The sequence below is a fragment of the Remersonia thermophila genome, chromosome 5 (assembly GCF_042764415.1).
Source record: "Remersonia thermophila strain ATCC 22073 chromosome 5, whole genome shotgun sequence".
NCBI lineage: Eukaryota > Fungi > Ascomycota > Sordariomycetes > Sordariales > Chaetomiaceae > Remersonia > Remersonia thermophila.
This window is the reverse complement of record NC_092221.1, coordinates 855,613-872,581: the sequence shown is the minus strand read 5'-3', so window position 1 is coordinate 872,581 and position 16,969 is coordinate 855,613. Positions and strand designations below refer to the sequence as shown.

Sequence of the window (16,969 nt, the reverse complement as noted above, 5' to 3'; positions counted from 1 at the left end):
CGGCCATCCCATCACCCCCCCCTCTGGCGTCTTTGATCCCGTCCCCTCCACACTCTCCTAGCCCAACCTCTCTGCCTCAGCTTTTTCCCCCTCCCCTCCCACTTGCTGAGGTGCTCGCCTTCATCCCCCCCCCCCTCCTCCCCGCGCCGCCGCCCGTGTCGTCCATCCGGCTCTCGACACACCTCGATCTCCCTCCTGCGCTCACCTCCCCATCGGGTGTGCGTTCCTCCCGCTTCGGCAGCAGGAAACCTTACGCAACCACAAAGGCAAAAAACACCCCAGATCGAGAGTAGGAAGTGGCTCTGTCCGGCAGGGGATAGCAGCGTCGCCCTTCCTTCCCTCCTGGCGCCCTGGTAATCCATGGTCCCTCAACCCAGACCGGGAACCTTCTCGCCAAACCCATCAACCCAGCCCATCCACACTGGCATCGCCCACTCGCCGCATCCCTCCCACGCCGGTGCGCTGAGCGCGGGTGCCAGCCCCAGTACCAGCAGTCCGACACAGTCCAACTCCCTGACAAAGATTGCCGTCGCCCAAGTCTACCTTCTCTTGAGCACCATCAAGGAGGATAAGGACGATCCGAACAAGTTTCAGTCTCAGATTGAGTCGCTGCGAAAGGTAAAGAAAAGAGCCATTATTCAGGTCCTCCCCCGGCCCAAACCTGTTCACCCACCACCACCACCACCAACACCACCACCCCACCCTTGTTTCCTTCTTATTTCGTTCCTTTCCTCCTCTCTATCCTCCTCCCGTCCTCACCACCACCACCACCCCGCACCGGCCCTCCTCGTCACGTAACCCGCAACGCTGACCCTCCCCCGTCTCTCATCCCAGCTGCTCGATGAACACGGAATGGATGTGTTTACAAGATACTTCTCTCGACTGGTGGCCGCCAATGCGCCCCAGATCTTCCCCGGCCTCAACCGGCCCGTAGCGAACCCGGGCAACCCGGGGAACCGCCATCTCATCGCGGCAGAGCTCCAGAAGCTGCACGACGACTTCTCCCAGGCCAGAAAGATTGCCGAGTCGATCGAGACGGGCACCGAGGACATCTTCCGCGACTTCGACCTCTCCACATTTATGGAGCATTTCCAGCTCGACGCCCTACAGAAGACGCTGCTCGCTCTTGCGTTCAAGCTGGGATCCCGGCAAGACTTGAGGACCAAAGGTGAGACGGAGCATCCCTTGGCCAGGAATCTCTCGCCGGGCACGGCCGAACTGACGCGAGCCCCCTTTCTTTGTGCCAGCCGATGCCATCCTATCGACAAACTTCCCCACCTTCGTCAACATCCTCAGCCGCGCCAACGGAGAGTACCCCAACCTCAAACCCGACTTCGTCGCCGAGCTTCTCGACCGCTTCATCCAGGTCCACCCGCCCAACTTTAATGCGGCAGCGAAGCGGGAACTGGAACACAAGGTCCAGCTGAGGTACACGCCGTCTCAAGAAGGCAAGCCGCCCCCTTCGCAGGTGCTCGCCGCCCTCGACCTCATGCGCCTCCTCGCCGACAAGCCGCCGAATGCCCTCGCCCTCTACATCCACCGCACCGGCTCAACCTTCACCGCCGACGAGGAGACGTGCCGCACCTTCCTGCAAAACCGGTCTTCCAATGTCCACCTCAGCGAGGAGCAGGTCTCAGTCGCTTTGATGTACACGGCCATCAGCCAGACCCCGCGCCACAACACGTCCGTGCTCGTCGCCGCGCTCCGGCGCGTTCTGCCCGACAGCTTCCGCTGGCAGGATGTCGTGTCGTATTTCGACCACAGCGGCGCCCGCGTCACGTCGGCCCAGTTCCTGCGCCTCTACTCGGCGTTGCTGCCCATCGCCAAGGAGGATCCCGACCGCTTCAACATCCAACGTCTGTGGGGCGGCGAGTGGGAAAACCCCGAGACGCAGCTCTCCTTCATCTGCGCCTTCGCGTCGCTCAAGCCCGAGGAGCTGGATGCCACAACCATTCCCGGGCTGAAGCCGACCTTCACGGTCCAGGAGTACGCCAACTCGCCCGCCTCGGTACGAGAGACGGCCGCCTACGCCGTCAAGCATCCCCTGGTCTCGGAAGCCGCCCTGTCGGCCGTCTTCAGCGTCGCCCTCCACTCGATGCATGCCTCGCAGAGCATCGAGGCCCGGCGCCTCTTCCAGGATGTCGTGATCCATAACCTGGCCATCTTCGTCGTCTCGGCGTTCGGCGTGCCCAAGCCCTGGCCGAGCATGGCCGAGGACACGCTGGTCTCGCTCTTTGACAACTTCCTGACCAGGTCGCCCGAGGCCGACTTCGTCATGGACAGCCTCTGGAGGAGGGACAAGGAGTGGGTCAAGCAGCGGCTCATCGACGTGCACGCTCTCAAGCCCATCAGCCTGCCCCTCATCTTTGAGCACGCCGTCCGCCAGAACTGGCTGGACGAGCTCGTCAGCATGCCCGTCGGCTTCAGCCTCGACCTGGCCGCCCTGGCCCACGCCGAAGGATACCTCGACCTGCAGCAGTGGGCTCGCCGAAACGCCGACAGGGGCTCCGAGTTCGCCAAGGCGCTTCTCCAGTTCCTGCTGATCAAGGCCAACTTTGAGCTGCAGTACCAGCGCCCCCCCGAAGGCCATCCGCCCGTCAAGCAGAGCACCACCCTGCAGGTCCGCACCGTCCACGCCCTGCTCCAGATCCTCGAGGAGTTCCTGCCCAAGACCCCCATGCAGGAGCTCATCGTCGTGCAACGCAGCTGCATCACGGTGTATCCCCGGCTGATCAACTACGGCGAGGGCTTCGACGACATCATCGACGCCAACGGCCGTGATGGGAACGCCCTGCCGGCGGCCGCCAACGTCAAGATGGAGGAGCACTACAAGAAGATGTACGGCGACGAGATCCAGGTGCGCAACGTGGTTGAGATCCTCGAGGGCTACAAGCGGTCTCGCGACCCGCTCGACCAAGACATCTTCGCCTGCATGATCCACGGCCTGTTCGACGAGTACGCGCACTACGTGGACTACCCCCTCGAGGCCTTGGCGACCACCGCCGTCCTCTTCGGCGGCATCATCTCGCACAAGCTGATCTCGGACCTGCCGCTCCAGATCGGCCTGGGCATGATCCTCGAGGCCGTCAGAGACCACCACCCGGAGGAGTCCATGTACAAGTTCGGCCTGCAGGCCCTGATGCAGCTCTTTGGCCGCCTGCGCGAGTGGCCCGGATTCTGTGCCCAGCTCCTCCAGATCCCCGGCCTCCAAGGCACCGAGGCGTGGAAGAAGGCGGAGGAGGTGGTCCGCGAGCACGACGAAGAGCTCGCCCGCTCGCGGAACGGCAGCAGCGCCGGGGTGATCGGCCACGACGGCGCCCTTCCCAACGGCAACGCGGACGACGGGCGCGCCGCCGAGCAGCACCCGCCGCCCTTCGCGTCGGTCAACGTCGACCCGCCGCCGCCGGGCGTCGTCTACGAAGACCCGAGCGAGGAGGTGCAGGGCAAGGTCCAGTTCGTTCTCAACAACCTCACCGACACCACGGTGCAGCCCATGACCAAGGAGATACGCGACATGCTGGAACCCAAGCACCAGCAGTGGTTCGCCAGCCACCTCGTCGAGGAGCGAGCCAAGATGCAGCCCAACTACCACCACGTCTACCTCGAGTTGGTCAAGCTCTTTGAAGACAAGGCTCTCTGGGACGAGGTCCTGAGGCAGACCTTCTTCAGCGTCGCGCGCATGCTCAACTCGGAAGCGACCATGCAGAACTCGACGGAAAGGACGCACCTCAAGAACCTCGGAGGCTGGCTCGGGCTGTTGACGCTGGCCCGCGACAAGCCCATCAAGCACAAAAACATTGCCTTCCGGCAGCTGCTGATCGAGGCCCACGACACGAAGCGCCTGATCGTTGTCATCCCCTTCGTGTGCAAGGTCCTGATCCAGGGCGCCTCGTCCAACGTCTTCCGGCCGCCGAACCCTTGGCTGATGGACATCATCCACCTGCTGATCGAGCTGTACCACAATGCCGAGCTCAAGCTCAATCTCAAGTTCGAGATCGAGGTGCTGTGCAAGGGGCTCAATCTCGACCACAAGTCCATCGAGCCGTCCGGAGAGATCCTCAACCGCGCCCCCCTGGAGGAGCTTGGCGCCGACATGATCGGGCACGAGGCCCTGGACAACTTCGAGAACCTCTCCCTCAACGGCATGCCCGGCGTCAGCAGCGGCCTGGCGCATCCGGCCTTCGCCATCCCCGATCTCGGCCCCAGCCTGTCGATCCCTCAAACCGAAGTCGTCAGCGCCGCCAAGCTGCACGAGATCGTCCGCCAAGCCCTGACGAGGGCCCTGCAGGACATCATCCAGCCGGTTGTCGACCGCTCCGTGACGATTGCCGCCATCTCAACCCACCAGATGGTGCGCAAGGACTTCGCCATCGAGCCCGACGAGAACCGTCTGCGGACGGCGGCGATCAACATGGTCAAGTCCACCGCCGGCAGCCTGGCCCTTGTTACGTCCAAGGAGCCGCTGCGAGCGAACCTGGCCAACTATCTCCGCAACCTGTCGGCCGACCTTCCGCAGGGCTTGCCCGAGGGCATCATCATGCTGTGTGTGAACTCGAATCTCGACCTGGCCTCGAGCATCATCGAAAAGTTCGCCGAGGAGCGCGCCGTCCCGGAGATCGAGGAGATGATCGAGCCCGAGCTTGAGGCCCGCCGCCGGCACAGGCTCCAGCGGCCCAACGAGCCCTACATCGACCCCAGCCTGAGCCGTTGGGCCATGACCATTCCGCACCCGTACAAGCTGCAGCCTAACATCAGCGGCCTGAACGCGGAGCAGATGGCCATCTACGACGACTTCGCCCGCCAGTCGAGGGCCAGCGCGGCGGCGGCCGCCGCCGCCGCTGCGGGTCCCGTCCACGTGCCGACCGCCTCGGAGACCCGCGCCCTGCCCGGCGAGGGCCTCGGCGATCAGTTCGGCGGCGTCAGCACCATGGGAACGCCCGCCGAGACGCCGTCGATGCCCCATCTCGGGGTGCAGCTCCAGCACTACCCGCAGGCCCAGGTTGGGCTGGCGAACGGCCGGCAAGCAGCCCTCAGCCAGATCGACTCGCGGAGCATCGCCGAAAGGATCAACAAGCTCCTGGAGCAGCTGACGGCCGCCGCGGCCGGCTCCTCGGAGGAGCATTTCGGCGACCTTCCCCGGTCCCACCCGGTTCTGGACCTGGTCGACGCCCTGGTGCAGCTCATCATCAAGACGCAGCAGACGTCGGACGACTTCGCCGCCTACGCCGCCAATCAGATCGCCCAGCTCCTGTTCCGCCAGCCCGAGGGAGACCTGCTGCTCGAGTGTCTGGTTCACGTCCTCGAGACGCTCCGCAAGATCGCTGGGCCCGTGATCAACGAACAAGTTCGCCAGTTCTTCCACCAGCAGCCCGGCCACCTCTTCCTGCACCTGCCCCTCATCACGGCGCTGCTCCCCACCGACCTCCTCGACTGGCACAACATCGACGTCGCCGTGGCCAAGCTGCTGCTGCAGCGGAAGGAAGGGTCCCTGGCGTTCCTCGAGCAGCTCATGGACCTGACGCTTCTCAACGACAGCCCGTATGCCCTCTACGCCGACTTTGTTCGCAGCTTGGAGGAGGCGTGGGCGTGGATCGCCGAAGACCCCGAGACGCCGGGCGCCGCGCGGTTCCGGTTCAAGCTGCTCGCCGCTCCCCCGGAGCCCGCCGCCAACCTGTCCCAGGATGAGCTTGCCGCGATGCAGCTGGATCAGATGGACTACATTTTCGACGAGTGGGTTCAGCTCTGCAGCTATCGCCAGCCCTCGGAGAGGACGGCGGCCATGTTTGTCCAGCAGATGCGCGCCCGTCAGGTGGTGCGCAACCGCGAGGACTTCTTGATCTTTACGCGCCACGCTCTCGACAAGTCGGTCGAGCGCTTCGAGCACATCGTCCAGTCCGGCGGCAGCCTGACCGAGGGCTACCAGGGGATCGAGGCCCTCGTCAAGCTTGTCATGGTGTTCGTTGCGTCCCACCAGGAGAGCGAGGACGGCAACCAATCATCGGCCGTGGCGTTCCTCGAGTCGGTCGTGTCGCTGGGCGTGCTCGTTCTGAGCAGCCATCACCTCAAGCGCGGGGAGGCCTTCAATCAGCGCGTCTTCTTCCGCTTCTTCGCCCTCATCCTCCACGAGGTGGCCGAGATGTCCGGTCGGCTGCAGGACAGCGAGCACCAGCGCTTCATCCTGCACTTTGCGGCCCGCCTCTACGACATCCGGCCTGCCGTCTCTCCCGGATTCCTCTTTGGCTGGGCCGAGCTCTTGGCCCACCGCGGTTTCCTGCCCGTAATCATCCGGCTCCCCGAGCAGGCTGGCTGGGCGCCGCTCACCAAGCTCCTGACGCAGCTTCTGTCGTATCTTGGAGAGCTCCTGAAGCCGCTGGCCGTCTCGCCGCTTGCCAAGGGCCTGTATCACGGAGTCCTCAAGCTGCTGGCGGTCCTTCACCACGACTTCCCCGAATACCTCTCGGCTGCTCACGTGGAGCTCTGCCAGAGCCTGCCGCCTCACACCACGCAGCTCATCAACTTCATCCTCTCGGCCACCCCCGCCGCCTTCAACAAGCAAGCCGACCCCTACCAGGCCGGCCTCAAGGTGGACAAGATTCCGGAGATGAAGGACGCCGCGCCGTCGACGTTCGACCCGGCCGGCGTTCTGCGCGAAATCGGCCTGCTGGAGATTGTCGAGCAGGTGCTGCAGAACGGCCCGTCCGAAGATGCCATCGCCCAGATCAACCACGCCATCAACAAGACCGACAAGGAGGAGACGGCCTTTGGCAACGTTCCCGTCGGCGTCAACCGGCGCGTCATCGACGCCGTGATGGCGCAGTTTGCGCGGTTCGCGGCCGCCCGTGCCGCCTCCTCCAAGGGCGACGTGTTCGTCCCAGGAGCCGCCGACTTCAAGGCGCTGCGCATGCTCATCACGGAGGTGTCGCCCGAGGCCCGCTACTACCTGGCCAGCAGCATGATCAATGAGCTGCGCTTCCCCTGCGCGGCAACCAACTACTTCAGCCACGCCGTTGTTGAGATCTTTGGACACGACATGTCGGACCCGGAGGAGACGGACATCCGGCAGCAAATCATCCGCATTGCGCTCGAGCGGCTGATTGGGTACTGGCCGCAGCCGTGGGGGCTGATCGTCACGGCGGTGGAGCTCATGAAGAATGAGAAGTATCAGTTCTTTGAGCTGCCGTTTATCAAGGCGATTCCGGAGGTATGTTTTGCAGGCTTCTTCCATCTCTCGCGCGGACGATTCCCAGAACAATGGCTAACGGAGCTTGGAATTAGGTCGCACAGCGGTTTGCTGAGGTGCTTCGCGCCACGCAGTGAGCGGGTGTCGAGCGCTGGGCGCGTGCTAGGGGAGAACGGGGTGGCCCCGTTCGCGAAGAGGGGCAAACACGTGAGGGGCAACAGGCTGTTCGAGCGAGAGGGCGATGTTACGAACTAGAGAAGGCCTTTGAGTGTCGAAAGAAGAAGAAGCTCCCAGGCCGTGGATAAGCACGAGGCAAGGAGGGAGCTTGGGATCTCGCGTGTCGACACCGGCGAGTCCGTGTAGTACTTTGTACGAACAAGATGCTGCTGCTTTTGTTGTTCTTGTTTGAGCGTCACTACGGTACGCATGCATGCATGGGAATGGCGTTTTGGGAGGAGGGCCAAAGCATGGATGGATGGAAGGTACTTAGATGGAGAAAACACGAGTTGTCGCTTTTTTTTTTTCGTTGTGGTTTGCTTGTTTGTTTGAAACAGGACAAGATGGAAGACCATGACAGGCAGCAGGTTGGCGTTTTGTGGTTGGGAGAGGCTATTATTGACGGGTGGTTTCACATTGTACGTTCTCTTGGTCTCGTCGTTGCTGCTGCGTGATGGTGGTGTAATACCACCTTCGGCTGGAGACAACGATTCTCGTGATGGGGCTACTACTGCTGCTGCTACTTTTACTACTCCTTGATGAAGGATGGAAACGACGCTTGCTGGGTTTTTATGCTGCCTACTTAGGTAGGTAGATGCAATTCTAACTTTCTCGAGTGCGTGAACTGAACTGGTTTGCGACAAATGATTCCCTCGGCCCAACAAACAAACAACAACAACAAACTGTACTGTTGACTCCCCCAACGCCAGAGCTGCAACGAGTCCACGAGATGGTATCATCACAATGTCCACAACCCCTGATTATCAAGGCAGGAGAGAAAAAAAATAAATAAATAAAAAAAAAAAAAAAACAGATGGACAGATTGTCCGCCCATCCATCCCATCCATCCATCCGCCTGCTGTGTTTTTTATCAACGTTATCCTCATTGCAAGGGAGAAACGTGGAGAATATATCATGTATGCTCCGCTGATTTTCGCCTCTGTTTTTTTGTGTTCTTTCTTTTGTTCGTCCTTGCGTCTGTGTTTCTCTCCTCCCGGCTTGCTCCTTTTCCCTAGCCATTTCCATTTCTTTCCCTTGGCTTCATGAACAACCCTTTGGGTGCTTGCTTGTTTCCTACGTAGGGTAGGTAGATTCGCCAACAGCACAGGCAGGCCCGCGCGGTGTCACGGAAGCCGCTCCGGCCGACCAACCAACAAAGTAACCGATCACCTGCCCTGCCCCTTCGCGCACCCGTCCAGGCTCGCCTCCCCGAGCCCCCCTTGCCGCGGCTGGTACGGCGGCAGCGACGACTCGCGGGCATGACGCATGCCGTCGGACACGAGCGCCGCCGAGGCCGGGTCTTCCTCGTCCGAGTGGTAGCTGGGCGCCGAGTAGCTCGGGGCCAGGGTGGGCGAGGAGGAGGAGGAGGAGGACGACGACGACGACGACAAAGAGGTGGGTCCCGGGAGCGGGAGGGGGGCTTCTTCGGAAAGCATCGGCATGCCGGGCGCGAGGTAGGGTCGGTGGTAGGCAACATGTTGATGTTTTTGATACTGTGTTTGATGCTGTTGTTGTTGTTGTTGTTGTTGTTGTTGGTGGTGGTGGTGGTGGTGATAAGGGTGGTGATAAGGGCGGTGCTGCATGCCGTCGGCGACGAGCGCGGCGGCGGCGGCGGCGTCTTCGTCGTGGGGTAGGGTGGAAAACGGGGGCGGCGGGGTGGAGGGATGAGCGATGCCCGCGATGCCGGCAATGCCGGTGGTGCTGGTGGACGGGGCCGGGGATGCGGAACGTCCCGCTGGAGGCGGGATGCCGCGGCGGGTGGCGGGCATGGCGCCGGGTCCGAGGCTCCGGCGCGGGCTTGTTGGCATGGCGTAATAGGGGTTGTGAGACCCGGCGACGGAGGTGGCGGCGGTGCGGGTGCTGCGGAGCGAGGCGGTGCGCGTGATGATGCCCTCGCTTGGGGGTGGCAGGGCTGCGGGAAGCTGTGGTTGCTGCGATTGCTGCTGTTGCTGTTGTTGCTGCTGCTGCCGAGGCGTCGGGGAGGGGGATGCGTCGACGAGTTTGAGCTGGATGGCTTCGGCGCGCTCGAGGGATTCGAGCATCTCGTGGACCTTTGTGTTCTTGGTGTACTTGGTCTCGAGGGCGCAGAGGATGGTCGCAAGGATGGTGAACATGTAGGTGAAGCTAAGGAGCACGGGGTGGTGAGCGAGGAGCAAGGGCGAGCAGGGTGGAATGAGGGGGCGGGACCAGAGCCGCAGAACGTACATCAGGGCATTCGCCATGCAATAGTAGCCGCGCTCGACGGCGCAAAACCGATCGAGATGGCCGCGGCGGCCGGAAGCCTCGTCGCTGAAGCGGATCGTGGTGTAACCATCGTCGGGCTTGTTGGGGGCGTCATCGGGCAGGACTGCGGCACGGCTCTGGTCAGACGTATGACCTCCTGGACGCCCAAGAAAGGGGGAGGGCACCAACAGTCGTGACGGGTAATGCCGCCGCAATGATCTGGAAGGCCGGCGCGGGCCAGCATGGTGACGACGACGAGCAGGGCCATGCACAGGACGACGTCGCAGATAACAAAGCCCGTCATCCAGGATGCCTTTCGGGCGCGTCGGCCTTTTCTTTGGAGGACGAGGGCGAAGACGGAGTAGCCGAACATGACGGCGGCCTGGACTCGTGTTAGCCCGTCTCGGGGACGGCGTGCCGGCGAGGGAGGCGGGGCGAGGGTACCAGGAACTCGAAAAACACCATCTCCTTGGACAGGCCGAGCCTCTTCTTGTGAACCTGGATGGTCAAGAAGCCGTGCGTCGCCGCGGCGATGAAGGAGCACAGCAGCTGGGCCCAGCGGGCGGCGGCCAGCCACGTCGAGAGACGCCAACCCATCACGGACGTACCCGCGGGAGGTTGCCGACGTCTGGCGAGAATGCTCTGGGACGGGTTGTCTGGCCAGCTTCCGCGCGGGAGCGGCGGGCGTTGGAGCCGGGAGGACGAGGGGGGCGGTTGGGATCAAGAGGCAATCGACATGGGAGCCGGCGATAGCTTCGGGATGATCGATCCTCTTGCCAGCCTCAGGAAGAAGCTCGACGTGACGGGTTCACAAAGTTGCCAACGAACAACAAGTGCCGGCGGCTCAGGAAGAAGTCAGGGCCGTCGAGGTGGTGGGCCGGAGGAATCCAGGGGGTGGGGGGGGGGGGATGAAGGAGGAAAGGGGTCCGAGGATGATACAACGGCACTCTTCCTCAGCTGGCGCTACCCGTCAAGGTACATACAAGCTATAGTACTATAGACACAGTACATAGGCACACGATACATGGACTCCAAAGAGAGCGAGAAGACGAGAATGGAAAGGGTAGGGGGCGGGGGGGGGGTGAGAGATGCAAGTCAGATGTCATGTCTCTCTCGTCTGTTGTGTTTCCCCGACGAGGCTGCAGGGCAGAGAGATGCGGACGCCAATAGGCGGGAGAGCCTGCAGCCAACCGCCGAGGGCTGGGTTGGTACCGGGCTGGTATCGGACTGGTACCGGGCAGTATGGATGGATGGGTGGATGACTGAGCGGGAAGTGAGGCTGTGTTTGTTTTTTCTCGCCTATGCTTCTCCCAGCTCGCAGGCCCATCACGTTCTTCTGGCTTGCCATACGAAGCGTGCCTCGGACGTATTCCACCCGCCTTGGAAGTGGGCCTGTCGACACATTTTGAGGTCCGACGGGATGCGGTGCTTACCGGGCGCGCACCGTCAGGTCAGGCATGTAGTAGTACTCAGCGCTCCGGCCTTGTTGTGCTCCCGGAGAGGGACCTTGGTAGTTCGCTGGAGGGAGGATAGGCATCTCCCGTAGTAGTACGCAGTACATGCTATACACAGTAATACACAGTGCTAGTAGATAGGTACCTAGGTAGGTAGGTACGCAGCCGTGAGAGGGTGTTACACAGACGACGGCGGTTCCCGGGATCTTTCCTTGGCCGTCGTCTCGTTTGGGGGTCACGTCGAGACCCCTGGGAGCAGCTCTGTTGATGTCTCAGGGGCACCAGTGTCATCACGGCCCTGTCGCCCACGGAACCCGGCGTCTTGAAAGAGACAAGATCAACGCAAGAGGGCGCGAGGGGGAGGGCTTCTTTCAGCATCCTCGAACCCGGCCGAGTCGGGGTAGCACTCACCCTCCTCCTCCACCTCCTCCTCCATCGTTTTTCCAGGTGACGCGTCATCGGCATGTTCCGGGCAAATAAGCTCGGATGATTCGAGGCCGGGGCGAGGCACAGCCTCTCTCAGGCTCCCGCAAGCTCAAGGGGGGGGGGGCCATCCCGACACAGGGCGATCGCTGATTGGTCGCCCAGCGGGCAAGAAGAAGGACACGGCAGCTTGGAACCGGGAAACCGCTGGGACCGTTGGGAAGGAAAAAAAACGGACTTCCAGGTTCCAGTGCGGGAGCATGACCGAGAAGCGAACGCTGGTGGGAAAAGGGGCGGTTTTGGCTTGCCATCCACGGGCACCTCAGGTTACTACCTACTGTGTATAGTACTATACACAGTAGTTAGGTACCTTACATCATACCCTTACCTCAGGTTGTTGTGGTAGGTAAGGTAACGTCGGGTACCTGGGGTCGTTAACTACACAGTAACGTTGGTTAGTGCACACACTGAGAGGAGTGGGGTTCCCGGGCAAGTCTTTCCGTCCGTCCATCCATCCCATCCATCCCTGTCGGGCAATTGCTGGTTTGCAGTGCTGGTTGCCTGAGGTACCTACTGCGTACTTTGCACCCGACAGTCAGGTCAGCAGGCATCTTAGGTAGGTGCCTTAGATACGTAGGTGCCTTAGGTAGGTAGGTACCTTAGGCTGCCGCTGCTGCTCGGGGGCTCGGGCCACCAGGGACACGAGGTCCCGTGGCTTCTACTACTATAGTACACAGTAAAATACCTAGGCAACGAACTAATAAGGTGGGTACCTTAGGTCCGGCAGGACCTACGCAGTAAGTTCAGGTACCTGCTGCTGCTCGGTGGCCCACCGACTCCAACGCCCAGTCCATGCATCCATCCCCCTCGGCGACATGCGCTAGGGCTGAGTTTCATGCTCCCCGTCCATTCTCGATTCAACGCCTTCAACTCCCACTCAACTCCTTTCAACCCCGACGCTTGCAGCCCACAACCAACACCAACACCGCCCATCCCCTTCCCGTCACCACCCACACAACGCCGACCTGGTCCATCCCGACATTTTGATCCATCCTTGCGGGAGGTTGGTCGACCGCCGCCTCTCCCCTCCTTCGATCCCTTCCCCGCCGGCCTCGATTCGCCCGCCCTCCTCCCGCCATGCCTCGCTGCTCCCTGTTCCGGCTACGGTCGCAATGCGCCCGCGACGGCGGCCGGACCCGGGCCCAACCGGACGATGACATGGACAACATGGACGAAAAGCTGCCGACGCGACGCCCACGCGACTGGTCCGCCATCGGGCTCACCCTTCTCCGCCTCCTCCAGTTTTGCTACTTCGCCTTCGCCTACTGCGCCCTCCGCAGCGCCACGAGGTCGGGCGTGCTGCACCACGGCCGCGACCGCGCGCCTTGGCAAGACCAAGCCGATGGGATACAACACGGCGGCCGGCTGATGCGCTGGGCCAAGACTCAGGTACGCCGCTCCAACCTACCCCCACGGGGAGACATGCCGAATCGCGTCGCACACCCAGCCAAGACCACGGCCCCGTCGCAGCAGAGGGTTGGCTGACACAGGGTCCCCGGGTGCCCAGTTCTCGGTAACCTTGATCTACCATGCCGCCGTCCTCGTCGTCCCGTGCCTCCTCCGCCTGGTGCGCGCCACCCGCCAGCCCGTCGCCGGCCTGGGCACCCTCTTTGGCGACGGCGTCGCCATGATGGCCATGCTCAACACCCTCGTCATGCTCGACGCGGTCCACGAGGGAGAATGCCGCAGCTTCGCCTCCAACAGCGGTGCGCCATCCCTCCCCCCTCCCTCTCCAGGGTCTGCGTTACCTCTATGCGGGTGGCTGACACGCGAGGTTGCAGAATTTGATCTTCGCCAAGTGTTCAAGCTCGCCAAGGGCGGCGAGCGCGGCGACGATGCCAACCGCCGCGACGTGTGCCGGTCCTTGGACGTGGTGTTCGCCCTCGGCGGCGTCGTCGTGTGCGTCCCAAGCTTCCTCCCCGCCAGTCTTCCGAGACCCGTGCTGACACCCCCTCCTCAGCCTGTCGTATTTCGTCACGGCCGCCGTCACCGCCTGGCGCGCGAAGCGGTCCTCCCTCGCGGGTTGCCACCCGGCCGAGCCGGCGGCCGACGTAGAGCGGGGCATCGTTGGGCACGCCGACCCCGCAGAGACGCTCCCCACCCCGCCGACGCCTCGCGGGCGGCACTCGCCGCCTCCGCCCTACCACCCCGTGAGCTCCGACATGGCCCAGGGCCGCCCGAGCTTCGAGCGCCGCCCCAGCTACGATCGGCCCCCGCCGACCCCCATCACCCGGTCCCGGGCGTCTACGGAGACCATGTCGTCCCTGGGGTACGAGCGCTACCTCGTCTCGGACGGGTGGCGCGCCCCGGAGAGGCCGCCCGAGTATTCGAGCAGGCCGCCGAGCCTGCACCACGCAGCGTTGTGAGCAGGGAGCAGGGAGCAGGGAGCAGGGATTAGGGGGCGGTTGAGGGAGTGCAGGGCGGAAGCGGAGGCGAGCCGCGCGGTATTGGTTTTTTTTCTTTTCTTTTTTCTTTTTTTTTTTTTTTTCCTTTCTTGCTGCTCTGGATAGGTGCAAGCGTCATCGTGTGATACCCGGGTTGTCTAATAGCATAATGATACATCCATCTCGTGTCTCTTTGCCCACCCACCCCCCAAAAAAAACCTCGGGCTGCCGTTGCGGTAGCCACAGCTGGCGCTCACTGGGCGTCTTCGCACTCGTCGTCGGGCCACCGCAGCGTCCACCCGGTGACCGTCTTGCGCACCTCCTCGTCGCCCGGGTCCTGCTCAAACAGGGGGCGCTCCGTCTTTCTCTCGAGCACCTTCTCCACGACGAAGCCCCGCTCCCGGGCCAGGTCGAAGAAGGCCAGGTCCTTGTGCTGCAGCCAGGGCCGGTAGCTCGTAAACACGACGTAGGCGCGGCTGGCCCTCCGGCGGCGCAGCGTGGCCCGCACCGTCTTGAGCATGTTGCCGTGCTCCGAGTGGCGGAACAGCAGGTCGGCCAGCACCAAGACGTCGAAGCCGCGCCGCCGGTCGGCCTCGTCGAGGTGGCGCAGCACCCGGGCCGGGTCGGCGCCCCAGACGTAGCCCTCGACGGCGACGGCGAGGCGCGCGTCGTCCACCTCGCCGCCGGGCCCGACGCCGGGGATCAGCGCGCACCCGCGGACGTTGCGCCACAGGACCTCGAGGAGCTCCGGGTCGGGGAAGTCGGTGACGACGACCCGCCGCGCGCCCAGCGCCGCCGCCACGAGGCTCGGCAGGCCGGCGCCCGCGCCCAGCTCCAGCACCGTCCGGCCCGCCACCAGCGACGGGTCCGCGTGGAACACGTCGGCCATGACCCGCGCGCCGTTCCAGAGGTGGTGCGCCTCGAGCGGCGAGTGGCCCACCAGGTGCAGCGTGATGGCGGCGCCCGCCGGCGTCGTGTAGGTGGTCGTCTTGGACGGAGGCGACGGGGGGTAGAAGCCGGGCGGGTCGGCGAAGAGGTCGGCCGCGGCCAGGTCGTCGGGGTCGGAATCCGACGCCGGGTCAGGGTCTGCGTCTGCGTCTGCGTTTGGGGTGGTGGGTTTGGCAGGAGCCTTGGAGGGGGGTGGTGGTTCTTGTTGTTGTTGTTGTTGTTGATCTCGTTGATCTTGTTGATCCTGTGGAGGGGTTGTGAGGGTGGTGGGGGCGGGGGATGCCATTTTTTTCCCTTCTTCTTTTTCTTCCCTTTGCTGTTCTGGCTCTTTTTTTTTTTTTTTTTTGGAGATGCTAAGGTATAGAACCGGGCTGGTCAATGAGTGGATGCTACCTAGAAGAAAATCCTGTATAATTTTTTGGTGGTGGGGGTGGCGGGAGGTTTATGGTCAACTCCCGTCTGGTGGACAAGGTATAATCCCCTTGAATTGGTGAGCCGTGTAGAGAGAGAGAGAGAGAGAGATGTGTGTGTGCGTGAGTGTGTGTGAGTGAGAAATCCAAGTGGCCCCGGGCTGGCTTCTGGCGGCTTGTGGAGGGTGAGGGGTGAGCGCATGTTTGGAGGGAGGGGCCCGGGTTCCGTCCCCTCAACATTGCGGGTCAAGGCCGCCGCCCTCCCTACAACCTTGTTTCAACCTCGACGCTGCTTTACACAGAAGCTTTCAAGCAGCAGAGAAAGCAGCTTGGCTGCTAGGCACCTTGGTTGGCGTAGCCATTGCTTTCAAAAGAAAAGAAAAAAAAAAGCAGCGAAGAAAGAATGTACCAATGTACCGAGCACTTACTGTAAGAGAAACAAGAAAAGAAAAAAAAAAGAAAAACGACAGGGTCTACAAAGACATTACCTGCCTACCCACCTACCTATGTACCTACCTACACCACGCTCGGCATTTGCTGGTCGTCCTTGTATGTATAGTAGCACACACTCTTTCTGCTCCAAGAACAGAATCCAACTGAACAGATCATCGACCTCGCTCGAAGGAGTCCTCCCCAGACACGTTCTTGTCTTGGCTTACAGGGCGACTGCCTGTACGCCTTTGCACCTATTCTTTTTCCTTTCCCCCAAACGCCACGACGTTGCTGCTCCGTACCTACACTACCCGATGGGCCGCCGATGTTTAGTGATTACGTAGCCCCGGCGGAGGAGGAGTCTACGACGACGGACCCAGCGAATCTGCCGAGAGCCGTCCAAGCCTTTCTCCCTTGCGGCGACGCCGATGCCGGCCGCGTCTTGTAGCGCCACCATCTTCTTCATCGTCATCAACGACGACGCAGGGCTCTGCCTCTACGGTGTCGTCCAAGGCCATCCCCGCCCCCCCCCCCCCCTCTTCAGAGTGTTACTTTGCGGACGGGCGGCTGTAACCGCCGACCGCGCAAGCGGATATGGTTGATTCTTCTTCTTCTTTCCCCCCCGGTCCGTACCGTGCTCGATAGACAAATGACCAAGGGAATGCACCACAACGAGACTATGAATGCGAGTACAGCTTCGATCCAAACCGACGCTTCTCTGCAGGTAGCGAGAGCCCATGCAGGATGGCAGGATGGTTGAGAGGGCCAGAGAAGCCCCCTCTCGGCCTTGGAAAGAAAAGATGCAGCGGCTCAGCGGCTCCCTCTCGATGAGGTGGGGGATGGTTCGATCCTCCGGGCGGGCTCGTCGCCCGACAAGGCATCGGCCGGCTGGCTCACCAAAAAGGCCGAGCTCCCCGTTCCGTGCCGGGACCCCCGGGCCCCGTCCGGCCGTTCCGGGACGGGAGGCGGAATGCGGCCCCACCTCCATCGGCGCCCGGGGGAGAGGGGGGGGGGGCCCGGAGAAGGAATCTCTTGGTTCACCGCATCGCTCCGTTTCTATGGAACTAATTAGTTAGTGATAGCACTCTTTCTCCCCGACATGGCTCCGGGCGCCCCGGGAATACCAAGCGATGGCCAACATTCACCCCCCGACGACAGCCGAGGGCTCTTTTCTTGTCCTGTGCATCCAGCATCCCTTTCGCCACTCTTCTTGTTTGCCTCACTCGCATGCTTACTGTT

At 62.4% G+C, this 16,969-nt stretch overlaps 4 protein-coding genes across 4 annotated transcripts; 2 read left to right on the top strand and 2 right to left on the bottom strand.

The window, feature by feature from the left end:
* Positions 1-360: 360 nt before the first annotated feature.
* On the top strand, positions 361-7,317 carry VTJ83DRAFT_5466 (uncharacterized protein; the record flags this gene model as incomplete). Its single annotated transcript, XM_071012069.1, has 4 exons — positions 361-618; positions 835-1,168; positions 1,248-7,201; positions 7,276-7,317. 4 exons carry the CDS (start codon positions 361-363, stop codon positions 7,315-7,317), a joined length of 6,588 nt encoding a protein of 2,195 aa, XP_070864841.1.
* Positions 7,318-8,562: 1,245 nt separating this feature from the next.
* VTJ83DRAFT_5465 (uncharacterized protein) lies at positions 8,563-10,216 on the bottom strand (the record flags this gene model as incomplete). Its single annotated transcript, XM_071012068.1, has 4 exons — positions 8,563-9,520; positions 9,602-9,743; positions 9,809-10,001; positions 10,064-10,216. The coding sequence occupies 4 exons, from the start codon at positions 10,214-10,216 to the stop codon at positions 8,563-8,565; spliced, it is 1,446 nt and encodes a 481-aa protein (XP_070864840.1).
* A 2,417-nt stretch (positions 10,217-12,633) lies between these two features.
* On the top strand, positions 12,634-13,922 carry VTJ83DRAFT_5464 (uncharacterized protein; the record flags this gene model as incomplete). The annotated part of the gene is made up of 4 exons (XM_071012067.1): positions 12,634-12,945; positions 13,064-13,262; positions 13,338-13,455; positions 13,517-13,922. 4 exons carry the CDS (start codon positions 12,634-12,636, stop codon positions 13,920-13,922), a joined length of 1,035 nt encoding a protein of 344 aa, XP_070864839.1.
* Positions 13,923-14,193: 271 nt separating this feature from the next.
* VTJ83DRAFT_5463 (uncharacterized protein) lies at positions 14,194-15,174 on the bottom strand (the record flags this gene model as incomplete). The annotated part of the gene is made up of 1 exon (XM_071012066.1): positions 14,194-15,174. One exon carries the CDS (start codon positions 15,172-15,174, stop codon positions 14,194-14,196), a length of 981 nt encoding a protein of 326 aa, XP_070864838.1.
* Between the last annotated feature and the right edge of the window lie 1,795 nt (positions 15,175-16,969).